Source organism: Cyprinodon tularosa, unplaced genomic scaffold (genome assembly GCF_016077235.1).
Source record: "Cyprinodon tularosa strain WSP-4 unplaced genomic scaffold, ASM1607723v1 ctg414, whole genome shotgun sequence".
Lineage (NCBI taxonomy): Eukaryota > Metazoa > Chordata > Actinopteri > Cyprinodontiformes > Cyprinodontidae > Cyprinodon > Cyprinodon tularosa.
Genome location: NW_024039135.1, coordinates 44421 through 57662, shown reverse-complemented (window position 1 = coordinate 57662; position 13242 = coordinate 44421). Strand labels below are relative to the sequence as shown.

The 13242-nt window shown below is 35.4% G+C and overlaps 1 protein-coding gene across 1 annotated transcript in view; it reads left to right on the top strand.

The window, feature by feature from the left end:
• LOC119792224 (phospholipid-transporting ATPase ABCA1-like) overlaps positions 1-13242 on the top strand; it is a gene marked incomplete at its 3' end in the record, with an annotated part of 143534 nt that overhangs the window by 86003 nt on the left and 44289 nt on the right. The window contains exon 15 of the mRNA XM_038298756.1: positions 8935-9157. Within this exon, the coding sequence (XP_038154684.1) occupies positions 8935-9157 (223 nt within the window). The remainder of the gene's footprint in view (positions 1-8934; positions 9158-13242) is intronic.

The following is a 13242-nucleotide window of genomic DNA, read 5'->3' as shown; positions in this document are numbered from 1 at the left end:
TATAATCTGTCAGAGGTATAAATCAAGCCTATTTTTGACCGATCAAGCAAAACAACTAGATGAGCAAGACAAGAAGTGAGGCAGGAAGTTGGTCATATGGCTTGGGTACATTTCAGATTAAGGGGGATCTAAGGGTAAGAGCCTGTCATCATGAATAAATTGGTAAAGATACAATTGGAACAAGCAGAATGCTAGTCGACAGTATAAAGATTTACCATATTTTCCGGACTATAGAGTGCACCTCACTATAAGCCGAGCCCACTACATTTTATGAAAAAATCGTAGATACACAGAGATAAGCTGCACTGGGCTATAAGCCGCTGATATCTACTGAACTGTCTTCCGTGAAACCTGTAGGGGGAGCTTTATGTTCCCGTTGCTCACCTTGTTGGCTTGAAGCAGTAAGAGCTTCTACTGAAAGATGGGGCTTCATTGGCTCTTTATTTAAGCTCTGCAGGAGTTGAGCCCTGTCTCTTCATTGGTTCGGCAGCTTTAATGAGGCAAAGAAATGTCAAAATGTGTGAACTAGGGATATTTGTTCTCCATTGTCCCTGCTGCTAGCATGTTGTGCTACATTAAAACGAGCCCCTTATTCTTTCATTTCCAACTTGAATTCCCTTTCTGGGAGTTAGGAAAATCCACAGAAAAGACATACCTTCTTATCGGCCAAATGGTTCAAAGGGTTGGAAAATAGTAGCGGCTTAAGCCCAACAATGACTTTAACAAATGTTAAGGGTAAGTATTGGTGTTGACATGCCGATTCAATTCAAATGTACAGAAAAGTGATACATTTTTCTTTAAATGATACCCTTTGTGCGTCACATCATATTTGCTTTGAAAGATCTATGTGCCAGCTAAGTTTAAAATTTAAGTAAACTAGGGTTACACAGAATTTTTTTGTTTTTCAGCTTAATTTAAAGGAAAAGTTTGTAATAAAACTTGCTTCTACCTTTGCTGTTGCACTCCACTGACTTTACTGTATCAAATCAAAAACATAAGCGAAAGATTGATAGCTTTTAACCCATGCAAAATTGATTATTGGTTGGATCAAGAAGACTTAAAGCTGATTTATACTTCGAAACTAGGTCGCCTGCGTAGGTGTCACAGTGAACGTAGAGACGTCCCCGCCCCCTCCACAGCAACTCTGTTGCATCTCTCCCAAATTGTAGGTGACCACAGACAGTGCTGCAGACAGGAGGCCTCTGATTGGTCAAATCTACGTCCGCTCTACTCCTGCGTATTTCCTGTTTGGTACCTTACCGGTTTGTTTTGTTTGTATAAGCGGCATTGCAGAAAGTGACCTGTGAGTTGCATCAGCTAGAAGAGCGATGTGCGCGAGAACGCTTGGACCCTTTTCCCACCTGAATCCCCGCTCTTTTTCGCCCTCATGTCCCTCTTTTGTCAGACAAACTTGCCCCCACTTCCTCACCACCTCGGCCGTATCTAGGCCCACAGCTAGTTCGTGATTGTCCCTCTTGCTTTGTGGAATAACATAGCACCGACCACACTTCAAGGTTGAAGATAAATAAAGAATGTCTGCGACACGTTCACTGCGACACGTTCACTGCGACACACTGCTGCGGGAGCATAACCAGCCCTTTAGCCATGGGAGAGGCATTTGGTCAAACTGAGTCACTGTGCAGGAGTGAACTGCTCAGAGGTCACTCCAGCCCTCAATCAGTAAACTTTTTAGGGCAATAAGCCTTTTAGACCTCCACTGACAAACCTTTATTTGTCAGTAGAGGTCTGTCAAAGAATTTCAACAAAGGTCTAGGTACTCTTGATTTTGTTTTTCAGCCATTTTAAAGAGTATATTCTGCTTTGTTTTGAGATATTTGTTCTTTTTATGACGCAGGTTTGGCAATGTTTTAGCTGTAAGAGGCCATGTTTTAGAGATGGCCTCAGAGCTCATGATATTTTAAGAAAGAGTACATGGGCGACTCACTAAATTTAAAATTCAAATGGCTGAAAAAGAGCCTGAAATCATCCATCCTTCATTGCTATGCTTGATAATTTGCACAAAGGGCCTACGGAGGTTGGCTTTCTTTGAATATCATATTGTCCATTTTGAACAAATATTTTCAAATTACATTAAAGCTCAGTTTTTTTTTTTTTTTCAGAAGAACAGTTAACCAATTTAACAAGCAGGGGTAGCTGCTACCTTCTCCCTTCATATCTTTTAAAACAGTAATACTATGTTAATATTAGATCATGGAAATCTGTTGTTTTTCACCACCTTCCCATTTGCATTTGCATTATCATATTTTCCTTTTTATTTCTATACATTTGAGATTCAAAAAAATTTAACAGCTGACTTTGCTGTATGTAATTTCAGTAACTAAAAAAAAAAAAAAAAAACTTCATACACCTAGTACCTTATTAACTAGAGACTTAGTTTGATGAACCAAACAGAGTTACCCCTTCCTCCTGACCCTTCATTACAGAGATTAACTCATAAGATTTGTTTAAGGCTGATATCAATATCATTTTGACATCAGTCTAACAGATCTCCGACATATGCGGCAAATATTTTAGGGCAGGTTTTTCAAGCTTACTTTTTCTTGAAAAATGAAATGGTGATGGCACATATTACACAAGTCTCAATTTGAGCAAAAAATTTAGCATATATTACAAATCAAGCAAAATTTTAACAATTGATTGCAAAGGGAAGGAGAGGCAGTGTATGCATTTCTTATAATCTCAAAGCTTTGCTGCTGAATCACTATTAAATCTGCATAAAACAAATACAATACAAGGTTAAAAGGCTAAAATTGGCTCTTAATATTTACCGGCCCATGTATTGGTATATCTGCAGTTTACATGCTTACTTACATACATACACTACATACATATACTACAAAGTTAAACAGAGACAGTTTAGTACCTCTTGTTACATTTTTATATTTCCTGAAACTGGCTATATTTATCCCATATTTTGGTGTGACATGAATTAGCTGACACTGACATTACCTGTATCATCTAATATTTGCACAGAAACGACATTATATGGGTAATATAAATATATTTAATAAAATTCATTAAACTCTCTCATTTGCTGTTAGGTTTAGCATAATACAACCACTCATTCATTATCAGTTATCATTTAAATATTACATCAACATTTAAAAGGCCAACATTTGAGTTTTTCCTGATATCCATTTTGATAGAATTATATTTTTTGTGTTCATATTTGACAAAATTTTAAACAATTTAAGCCACATAGTTATTATCTTTGTTTTATAAATGGAAGAAATTACTTTATCTGGCTGAATATGTTTATATCTGGATTGGATTCTCTTTAAATACATTATGTGTATCCTAAGGAAATTAAAATAGAAATGACCTATAGAATGACCCCTAATTTCTTTCCAGCACTGAACCTAAATAGTATATTAAATTCAAAAAGAGACAGGATGCATGCAATCCTCTAAGGAGTGTGTGTTCTAGTCTATCTTAATTTATGTGTCTACCAGCTTTCTCAAATTTAGGCCAGCTTGCCAATGTAACCAGAACCCCACGACACGTGAGCTGCCTCGGGTTCTATTACTCAGGCACCTTTGATCGATCAGCAGATGTATAATTCACAAGAGTCTTGGTGGCAAGGTTGTCAATGTCAGACACAGTGTGCATGACTGATCTCATCCCCCTCAGGGAGAGCATAGTCGCATAAGGAGTTAACTGGTACAGGACGTCAGTTCCTGCAGCCTGTAAGAAGTAGATAATACCAGAATTAGTATTCAGACTTTATGCACATCTTACTGGAGGCGTCATACATATCAGTTAACTTTTTGTGGTAGTGTATCAATTTAATTATCTCTTCAAAGAGACAATTTTATGTAAGTACGCTGGTGCAGGGTTTGGAATTCAGTTGCTATAGATGTGAACTTTTTAGGAAACTATGTCAACTGATACTTACCCTAAGCATCATGGATTATTTCAGCGAAGTTGGTGTGTTTCCTCAAAAACATATCTTCCTCTATACACTTCTCATGCAGCTTATATTTCATGCAGCTCACTATTTTTATTAAGCTACTACAGTAAATCCTATTTTAATGTTAAGTACTTTTATTAAAGGGAAAAAAGTTTTTTTTTATAAAATCATTGTTTCATTGACATTTTATTTTACATATCTAAACTTGGACTTCACAAAAGAAAACGAATATTCCATTAGTGAACATTTTCCTGCACTGTAAGATTTAATTTTGAAGTTAATTTAATAACAAATTATTTAATTAATTAATTTAATTTGAATTACTGTACGGTAGTAAAATAAAACAAACCACCACATACGTGATAATAAAATAGTGCATTATCTATAAAAGCAAAATTGGAACATACCACTATGTCTGAATCATTGAAAGGTACAGAGGAGCAAGACTATTAAGGCATTTAAAAGCCAAGGGAAAGATTGCTCTACACAGGCAGCGATTTTAGTAGAATTTCAATATGTGTGGTAAAGTACTTTTTTTCTTGTTAAGACATCTTGTTGCTGACTTTTTAAAGTATGGCATATTTTTTTAAAAGAAAATCAATGTTTTTTTCTTTCTTTGTTTTGCTTTATGTTCTTTTTTCTAAAGTCCATCAGAGTGTCTAGACGGGTTTACATAAAAAAACAATTGCTTCCTGTTTTGCTGGGCATAAATATAAAGTGCCATTTCTCTTTAATGCTCTCAAAATAAAACATGAACATACTTTTCACATAAAGGATATTGGCTGTTTGGGTTCATAAGAAAGGAAATAGCAACAAGAAAATAGATTATTTTCTTAACTTGCACGTATCTACAGGCGGATCAATAGTTGGAAAATAGCATTTAAAAAAAGGAATAGTAACCAGCAAAGCTGGACAAGGACTGCAGTCTTTTTCTAATGACACATACAGGGCAATGATGGACGGTAAAAAAGAAGAAACAATACAAATAGGGAAAAAACAGTCCTCTAAAAAGAATATTGATTAATGATTAATTTATTTTTATGAAAGGAATTTAAAAATATATATATACATATTTCAATTTTTTTTTAAACCTTATCTCTGCACATACTCTGGAGATATGCTTTCATTAGTTGTTTACCAGTATTTTTTTCACCTAGAAAGACCCCCATTCCTCCTGCAACATCAGATTCTCCATGCCTCATTCATCCTTCCATTTGTGCTGAACAGCATTTTGCTTGCATTACATCTCCAATGTTTATGGATATGCAGGCATTAATGTTGAACAGTTTGACAAAGCATATTTGATATCTCTCCTTCACTGTCTCATAAATCAAAAATAGCACTTTATTATATTGGCAGCATAGGAGATATTGACATGGCATTTTGGTGGCATTATGAAGCCAGTTTAATATCGCCTTATTGTGTTGTAACGGCATCAAATCGTACATCATCTCAGGCATGAGCCGAAACACTAAATGCTTCACCGAGCTGATGCTCCAACTTTATAAAGGTTAGCTCTGCGTAAAAATGATAACGACTTAAAGACATGGAGTTCATGAATGCAACGCAGATTGTCTTATTTCTTCCTGGGGAATGTAAAACTTTTATCATCTACAAATGATACTTTATATTCCTGTACCTAATAAATGGAACATTGGAAATGGCAGGCCTTGTGTTCTTAACATTTGTTTTACAGCACCCACCTGAGGCTAACATTGTGTTTTAGAACTGAGAATTGTTAACCCTGTAATGCCAAATGTATTGTATTTGATACATACGGTTTCTGAAATGTTTTGCATCTGACACCTTTTGCATAATTTAATGGTAAAAACTTTGCTCAAAATCCTATTGTACACAATCAGATACAGTATACCTGATAACAGAGGGCAGAAGACTACACAAAAAATAATCTTGACTTATCGCATAGTAATAAATTATTAATATCAAAAATGTATTTCTGATTTTTCTTTTTACATGTTTTGTTAAAAGGCCAAATAAGGACTTCAAACCTAAAAAAAGTAATTTTCTGTTTTGTTTTATTCTTGGATCGGGCTTTAAAGGGTTAACACACATACTGTAAAGCTGTGGCTCAACACTTCTATCATGTCTGCTGTGAGTTAAATACAGTTGAATTCGTACAGTATGCATAGCCTTGTGTTTTTTTAGTGTTTTTTAAAGGAATAGTACACCCAAAACATGATTAGCCTTCATTTTCTACTCACCCCCATGCTGAACAACACCCTGGAGTACCTTTTTGATATCTCAAATGCATCTGGAGATCTGGGAGGCTTCTTGCTGTCTGCTGACATTCAAATAATGGAGGTCCATGGTGCCCGAGGCAGAAAGGTCCCTAAAAGTCCACAAAAAACGTGTCAATATTCCTCCATACTGCTCGTCCAATGTATTCCAAGTGTCCTGAGTGGGTAGCGTCCATAATGTACTCGAAACAAAGTCATTTAGAATGTTTTTAGAGCATAAACAGTAGTGTATAGGATTTCCTAAAAGCGCGTTCACGAGTCTACGGAAACCGCGGCAGACCAAACCAGACGAAAGTGCGCATTCAGCTCGGCAAAGAACTCATGCTCTTCCTCAACACTGAAGTCCTCAGACATTTTTCTTTCGTTGTTTCTTTCTTTGCACAGGTAAACAGCACATTTCTTCTTCTACGCTTGCATTATCGGCAGAGCAGACGCTGAATTTCATCTGGTTTGGTCTGCCGCGGTTTCCGTAAACTCATGAACTCGCATGCGCGCGCGTTTAGGAAGTCCTATACACTACTGTTTATGCTCTAAAAACATTCTAAATGACTTCGTTTCGAGTAAATTATGGACGCTACCCACTCAGGACACTTGGAATACATTGGACGAGCAGTATGGAGGAATATTGGCACGTTTTTTGTGGACTTTTATGGAACTTTCTGCCTCGGGCACCATAGACCTCCATTATTTGAATGTCAGCAGACAGCAAGAAGCCTCCCAGATCTCCGGATGCATTTGAGATATCAAAAAAGTACTCCAGAGTGTTGTTCAGCATGGGGGTTAGTAGAAAATGAAGGCTAATCATGTTTTGGGTGTACTTTTCCTTTAAACTTAATTTTCAGTTTTTTTTTTTTTTTTAGAATCAATTGTATTCAGCCAGCTTATTTCTTTGTTCACAGCATTCATTATTACCTTTTTCCTTTATTAACAGAGGTGTGAAAAGTATTAACTTTTATTACTAAATTAGACGTAGAAATCCTACTGTTTAAAAACACTTTTGTAGAAGTTAGAGTATAACTTAAGCTTTTCACTCAAGTAAAAGTTTAAAAGTACATTTTTTTTTTTAAAACTACTTAAATTATAAAAGGTAAAGAAATGCAAGAAAAACTGTTAAGGACAGATTTTTTTACTGCAACAGCCAATAACATTTTTCCACAATGCTGGATGATAATTTCCCCAGTATACATTTTCATAAGTTTATTAGTTAGTTTTATAACTAATGGTAACAGTGTCAAATTAAACTTTGAATCATCTTAAAGAACTGTTTTTTTTTTATGTAGTGAACAACAAGTTGGAGCAGCGCCAACCACAAAAAAATGTATTGTCTGGATAAAACTACATATTTTGATGGCTTTCATTTTTTTTTTAAACACTAACAGGTCATAACGAAAATAAGCTTAAATGAAACAGAACTAAGTAGTCTATTTTTAAAATGTAAGAAGTAGAAATAAGAGATAATTCCCCCAAAAATGTAAGAGGTAAGTAGACGTATAATTTGTCTGAAACATAATAACTCCAGTAATGTATAGATAGCCTAAATGTCTACTTAAGATAAAAACTTGACACCTCTGTTTAATAACTTAAAATAAGTAAGAATATTATGCCTTTTAGCTGTTTATGAAAGCTCGGATGATGGTGACTTTAAATGCTTCTTTTAGATTGATTTACAACATTTAAGTTTATTAGAGGGCCATCTGTGGAGAGTATTATACAGTAGGACCCAAACACACAGCAAAAATTTGTTTATTTAACCATTAGGGCAAAGATAAAATCATGGCAATGTCCCTCCTTCACGCTCTAAAGAAAGCAGGAAATATCTCTGTAACATAGTTTAAATATGACGGTTGCAACTACAGTAGAGGGACATTGATAAAGTAGATAAAAGATATTGATACTGTCTATATGTTGTTTTCATTATACAGTAAATATAATGAAAGTAACAAATAGTCAGATGGAGAATTGAATTCAACTTTTTTGTAATAATCAGCTTTTTTAATAATCCATTTCATTCCAGTACTATAAAAGTATGTGAAGAGTCCTGAGATTGAAGGAGAGTTTCTTGAGTTTTGTACTGGATTTGTAGACTTTGAAAATGTATGTGCTCTTTTAAACACAACATACATCCAATTTAGTCGATTAAGCATTTAGACTGTTCTAAAAAAAAAAAAAAAAGATCTCTTAAGACTTAAAAGGTAAATCATCCAAGGAGATAATACATCTTACAACCAAATTAGCCAGAAAGTGACTTTTGGATAAAAAAAGCATTAATTTGTTGCAACTTTGATGACCTTATCTCAGTCCCATATAAGCTCGGTGCTGTGTGTTAGTAAGGCCTATTACCGGATTGAGAGACACTGGTTCTGACAGAAGAATTGGGGGGAAAAAATTCCAGAAATATTTTATAAGAAGCCAAAATGTTTTACCCAACTGTATAGGAAAAATTTTCTGAATATATCTCACTATTTTGCTGTTTAGCAAACTGTTGTGGTACCACTGAAGTCAGTAAGAACCCTGTTAGGAAGTTTATGTGAATATAAGGCTTCTTCTCTATTTTTTTATTACATAGTTTTGTAATTTAACATTCTATATTGTATGCTTGTTTGATTGTGTCTTCAAAAGTACAAATATTAGCACACACATTGTTCAATGTACATTCCGAATGTCTGTTTTGCCGTCTTGATATTGTTGGATCCCCTATGTAACCCACAAATCTGATATAACTTGATTGCTTTTCTCAATGTCCAGCTTCGTCCAGAGTATTGGAGCCATTATGCCTATGTTCCTGGTGCTGTCCTTCATGTACTCTGTGTGCATGATCATCAAAACTCTGGTGCTAGAGAAGGAGCTCCGGCTCAAGGAAGTGCTCCGCGCTGTTGGCGTTCAAAACGGCGCCCTCTGGTCTGCCAGGTTCACAGAGAACTTTGTTCTGCTCACAGTTCCATGCGCGCTCATAAGCGTCATGGTCAAGGTCAGTGGAACAGGGTTGCTAAATGGGAGGTATCAAAACACAAAGCATAACACTTGAAGATAATTTATGCAGTTTTTCAGAGCACACTTTAAGTTTACTACAAATTAATCTCACACAGGTCACAGAGGACAGCAAACTGTTTATGCTTTGTGTTTTGGTTCTTTTTCTACGTTAATCATAACTAATTAATGAGCAGAGAATCGGATCATTATCTGCAATTCTTCAAATCAGCCTTCATGGTCTAATTAATTAAGCATGCAACCTAAACTGCTCTTGTGTTTTCTCTGTTCCTGCAATCAGAGGATATAGTTGTAATTGCTTCTCTTCTTTTAATTTGGGAACTGAATGTTTGCTGCCACGTGTTTTTATAAATGCAGGCGAAATTAATTATCTTTTAGAGCCAGGACGTTGTACAGCACTCTAAAGAATGTTAAAAGTAATTTGTTTTGTTTTAATCATAAAGGGGATGCAACAGTGAGCGTATATTGACCTAAAAAAGAGAACACTTTTGAGAAGTTGAAACTGTTTAGAAAATATTTCCCCTGCTGTTTTTTTTTTTTTTTTTTTTGGAGATTTATAATATTTCACAATTACAATAACTGTAAGAAGAAAACAGCTTCATACTATCTTTGAAATCTCAAGGCCCTTTTTTCACTCTTGTATACAGCATACAGAATAAATATATGTAATAGATGACTTTAGAATTAAAATCATTGTTAATAATAAGTATTTACTAGCAAATGAAACGGTTGGACAAGTGTTTTTGGGCAATATCTGCACCCTGCCTACTTAAAAACAAATCATGTCATTGTTTATGTGCTCATTCGCCTTTTGTCATATATGTTAGTATTATTTATCTCTTCTAATAACATCCTCTTGGAACCTAATTAGTAATTAACCACAAGCTGTTGTTATATTAAAAGAAATCATGCCTTTAGTGTTCCACATGGTGAAGCTGCAGCACGACTCAACCCCTTCCTATGTTGCACATCCTTCAAAAAACTCCTTGTTCCTAAAGCACATTTAATGAAATAAAAATGATGGTTATTGTGGATGAATGTAATCAATTTGAGCAGTTTAATTGGAAAATGTGGCTGATAAATAAGAAACCGATACCAGAACAGCTGGGTTAAATGTAATTTCCCATCAGCCTAATGCGTTTGCCAGCTCTCAACAGTTTGTAAACATTAATAACAATAAATTGAGTTAGTTGCCTGCTGCTTAGGAGCCAGAGAGAAGCCTGTGCATTCAGATCACAGGACTATTCTAAATGATAATTTCACAGCCATTTTCAGCACATTAATAATAATGGTGAATCAAATGGTAATTATCAAAGGCTGGATCTGGATTAGGTCTGACAACAAGCAGTTTTGTCACCTGCACCTGAGTCCTCTGTCACTGTTCACTTGTTTTCTCTCCCATTATAGCAGATAAAGCTCTTATTGTTTGCTACGCAGCTGGATATACTCGCTTTTTACCCACCAACAGATCAATGCAGTGAACAACTTTTGATCCAATTTCACACAACAGAACTATCTATATGACATATTCATCCATGTCCACTTGATGATAAGCATTTTACCGCATTTATTGCCTTCTAATCTACTATATTTTCATTAAAGTGGAGAATACCAGCATATGTACCAAACAGCTGAAGAGCTAACAAGGTCTTTCTGCTCTTAGTCAAGTGACAAGACCAACATGTGTCCCTTCTACTGGCCCAAATGAACAGCCTTTAATAGAAAACTTCAAGACACCTCAATTACATGCTGTGTGGGAAGCAGTCCACTTGACGCAAGCTTCAAAGACAAAGGGAACTTTGTGTGACATTTGTGTGATAGACTGTTGTGTGACCCCCTCCTCACAACACCACTGCCACGGGTCTAACAAGTTATCAGTCTCCACCACTGACCTTTCTAAGCCAGACACTTCTCACAATGCGATTTCCAACTTGGCAGATGTAATTTCCCTTTGAAGAAATGCCATTTTTCATTTCACCTTTCTGTCAGTCACTGCACAGGAGGTTGAAAATTCTGCTAATTATTAGATTAATGCCTCGGTTAATGGTGAGCTCCTGATGCTTGATGTGGTTAATGTATGTTCTCAGCTGCATGTGTCTGTCTCGTCAAATTAAAGGACACATATCTTGGCCAGGTCTCCCTTGCAAAAGAGATTTTTAATCTCAATGGGTATTACCTGGTTAAATAAAGGATAAATAAAAAAAAAAAAAAATATGCTTTTCAATTCTCCCTTTTTTCATCTTTAAATCATTCATTTAGATCTTTATAACGTGTTTTGCTGTGATCCCTTTAAATCCAAAGGTACTTTACTTCACACCCCATCCCCTTCCAGGTTCCACTCCATCCCGTTCGGTTGAATTTGTAGTTAGACAACGCTAAGATAAGTAGAAGACATGACACAATGCTATAAAAAAAGTAATTAAGTGATAGCAACACATCTATAATAAAGCTTGATGTCATTTTAATGTTATCTGCATCATACCGCTTTGTTGTGTCCATCATTCCTGTTGTCAGAAAGAGAGACAAACAAAGTATTTCATTTAATCCTTTCTTCATAGTGGCCAAGGCTGTAAAAGCTTGTCCCCTGAAGTCTTTGGCAGATTCAAAAAGCATTTTCCCGGCTAATGTATGTATATTTCAATAAAAAAAATTATATTTAATCAGGCCTCTCAAAGAGGTGTTGCTCATGGGGGTTGGTGTAAAGATTTATCTGGGTTATTACACCCAGGAAATGAACATTTATATTAATCTACTTGCTTCTTTGGCATCTTTCAACTTGGACTGCTAAAATATTGTGAAAGGAAATTAATAGCCTTGTTTACCTTTTCCACAGGAAATATTGTGACATAATAGAAAACAAAACACAATAGAAGATAAAGGAGACAGAACAGACTAAAAAATATGACCCAGACAGCATCCAAGTATGGCAGAACAAGACCTGGCCAGACTAAAGAAAAAATTTTTGGGGATTTAGAGACATTAAGTACAAAAATAAATGTATTTTAAACTAAAAAAAGATTTTTTTTTTCGCTTTAAGATCCAAGAAGGATATCAGTCTAAGCCTAACTGTGTTCCTCTAAGAAACGTTCAGACCCTTTCCTAATTGCGTATTTTTGAGTTTGCTTGCTGGGCTAACAGCTAGTAGCAACACTTACTGATTTTTAACTTCTTTTTATTTGAATTCAATTTTTTTCATTTAAAAGCTGTTGAAATTTTTCCTGATTGGAGCAAATTTGTAAAAACGCTCCTGTCTGTGTCAAGCTGGTCACCTTCACTAGTTTACCAACTGATCTTTAACACGAAATCCCAGAACTTGTTCTAAAGACTGCCATTTTTTAAAGATTTGTTATGATGTTAAACATAAGAAATATATTTTGTTGTGAACCACAGTTGAAAAAAACAACACAATTTTCCTTAGTATCAAAGAACAAACCTGAATGTGCAATTTGTAGATTTGGAGGTCTTACACCTCTAAGTCTAGAAGTCACTATGTAGTCACTATGTCATAGTATTCACAATGTCTGTTTTTCTTTAAGAGATGGACTCATTAGAAGATCCTAAATATTTAAAACATCTCATTTTCTTTAACAGAGCAAAATAAATGTATACATAAATTATTTTATCCATCTGAGGTTTTATGAAAAGCTCCATTGGTCTTTAGACCGATAGTCTTAATTTGAAATTTTCCACGGGAAACATAAGGGATAATAAAAGGGAAACCCAGGTTAAATTGTCCCATTTCCTTATTTTTAATACACCAACATCAGCCCCCCCACCTGGACCCTTTGGGGGTTTTTTTATATAACAGGCGGACACTAAGGGTCCTTCAGGGTGGGGATTATTTCACCCCTTTCAGTTATTCTAATATACCTCCCCTTTATTCCACACTGATTTAAGAAATCAACAGGCCTGCAAGGTTTTTATTAACAAAATATTTTCCTAATGTACTTTGATGGAGAGACAACATTCGCTTGATGCACAGGCTGGATTTCTCGATACAATTTTTAGAGAAATTACTTAACAAAAAATTCGGAAAGGAAAATTAATTTTTTAGGGATTTAAAAA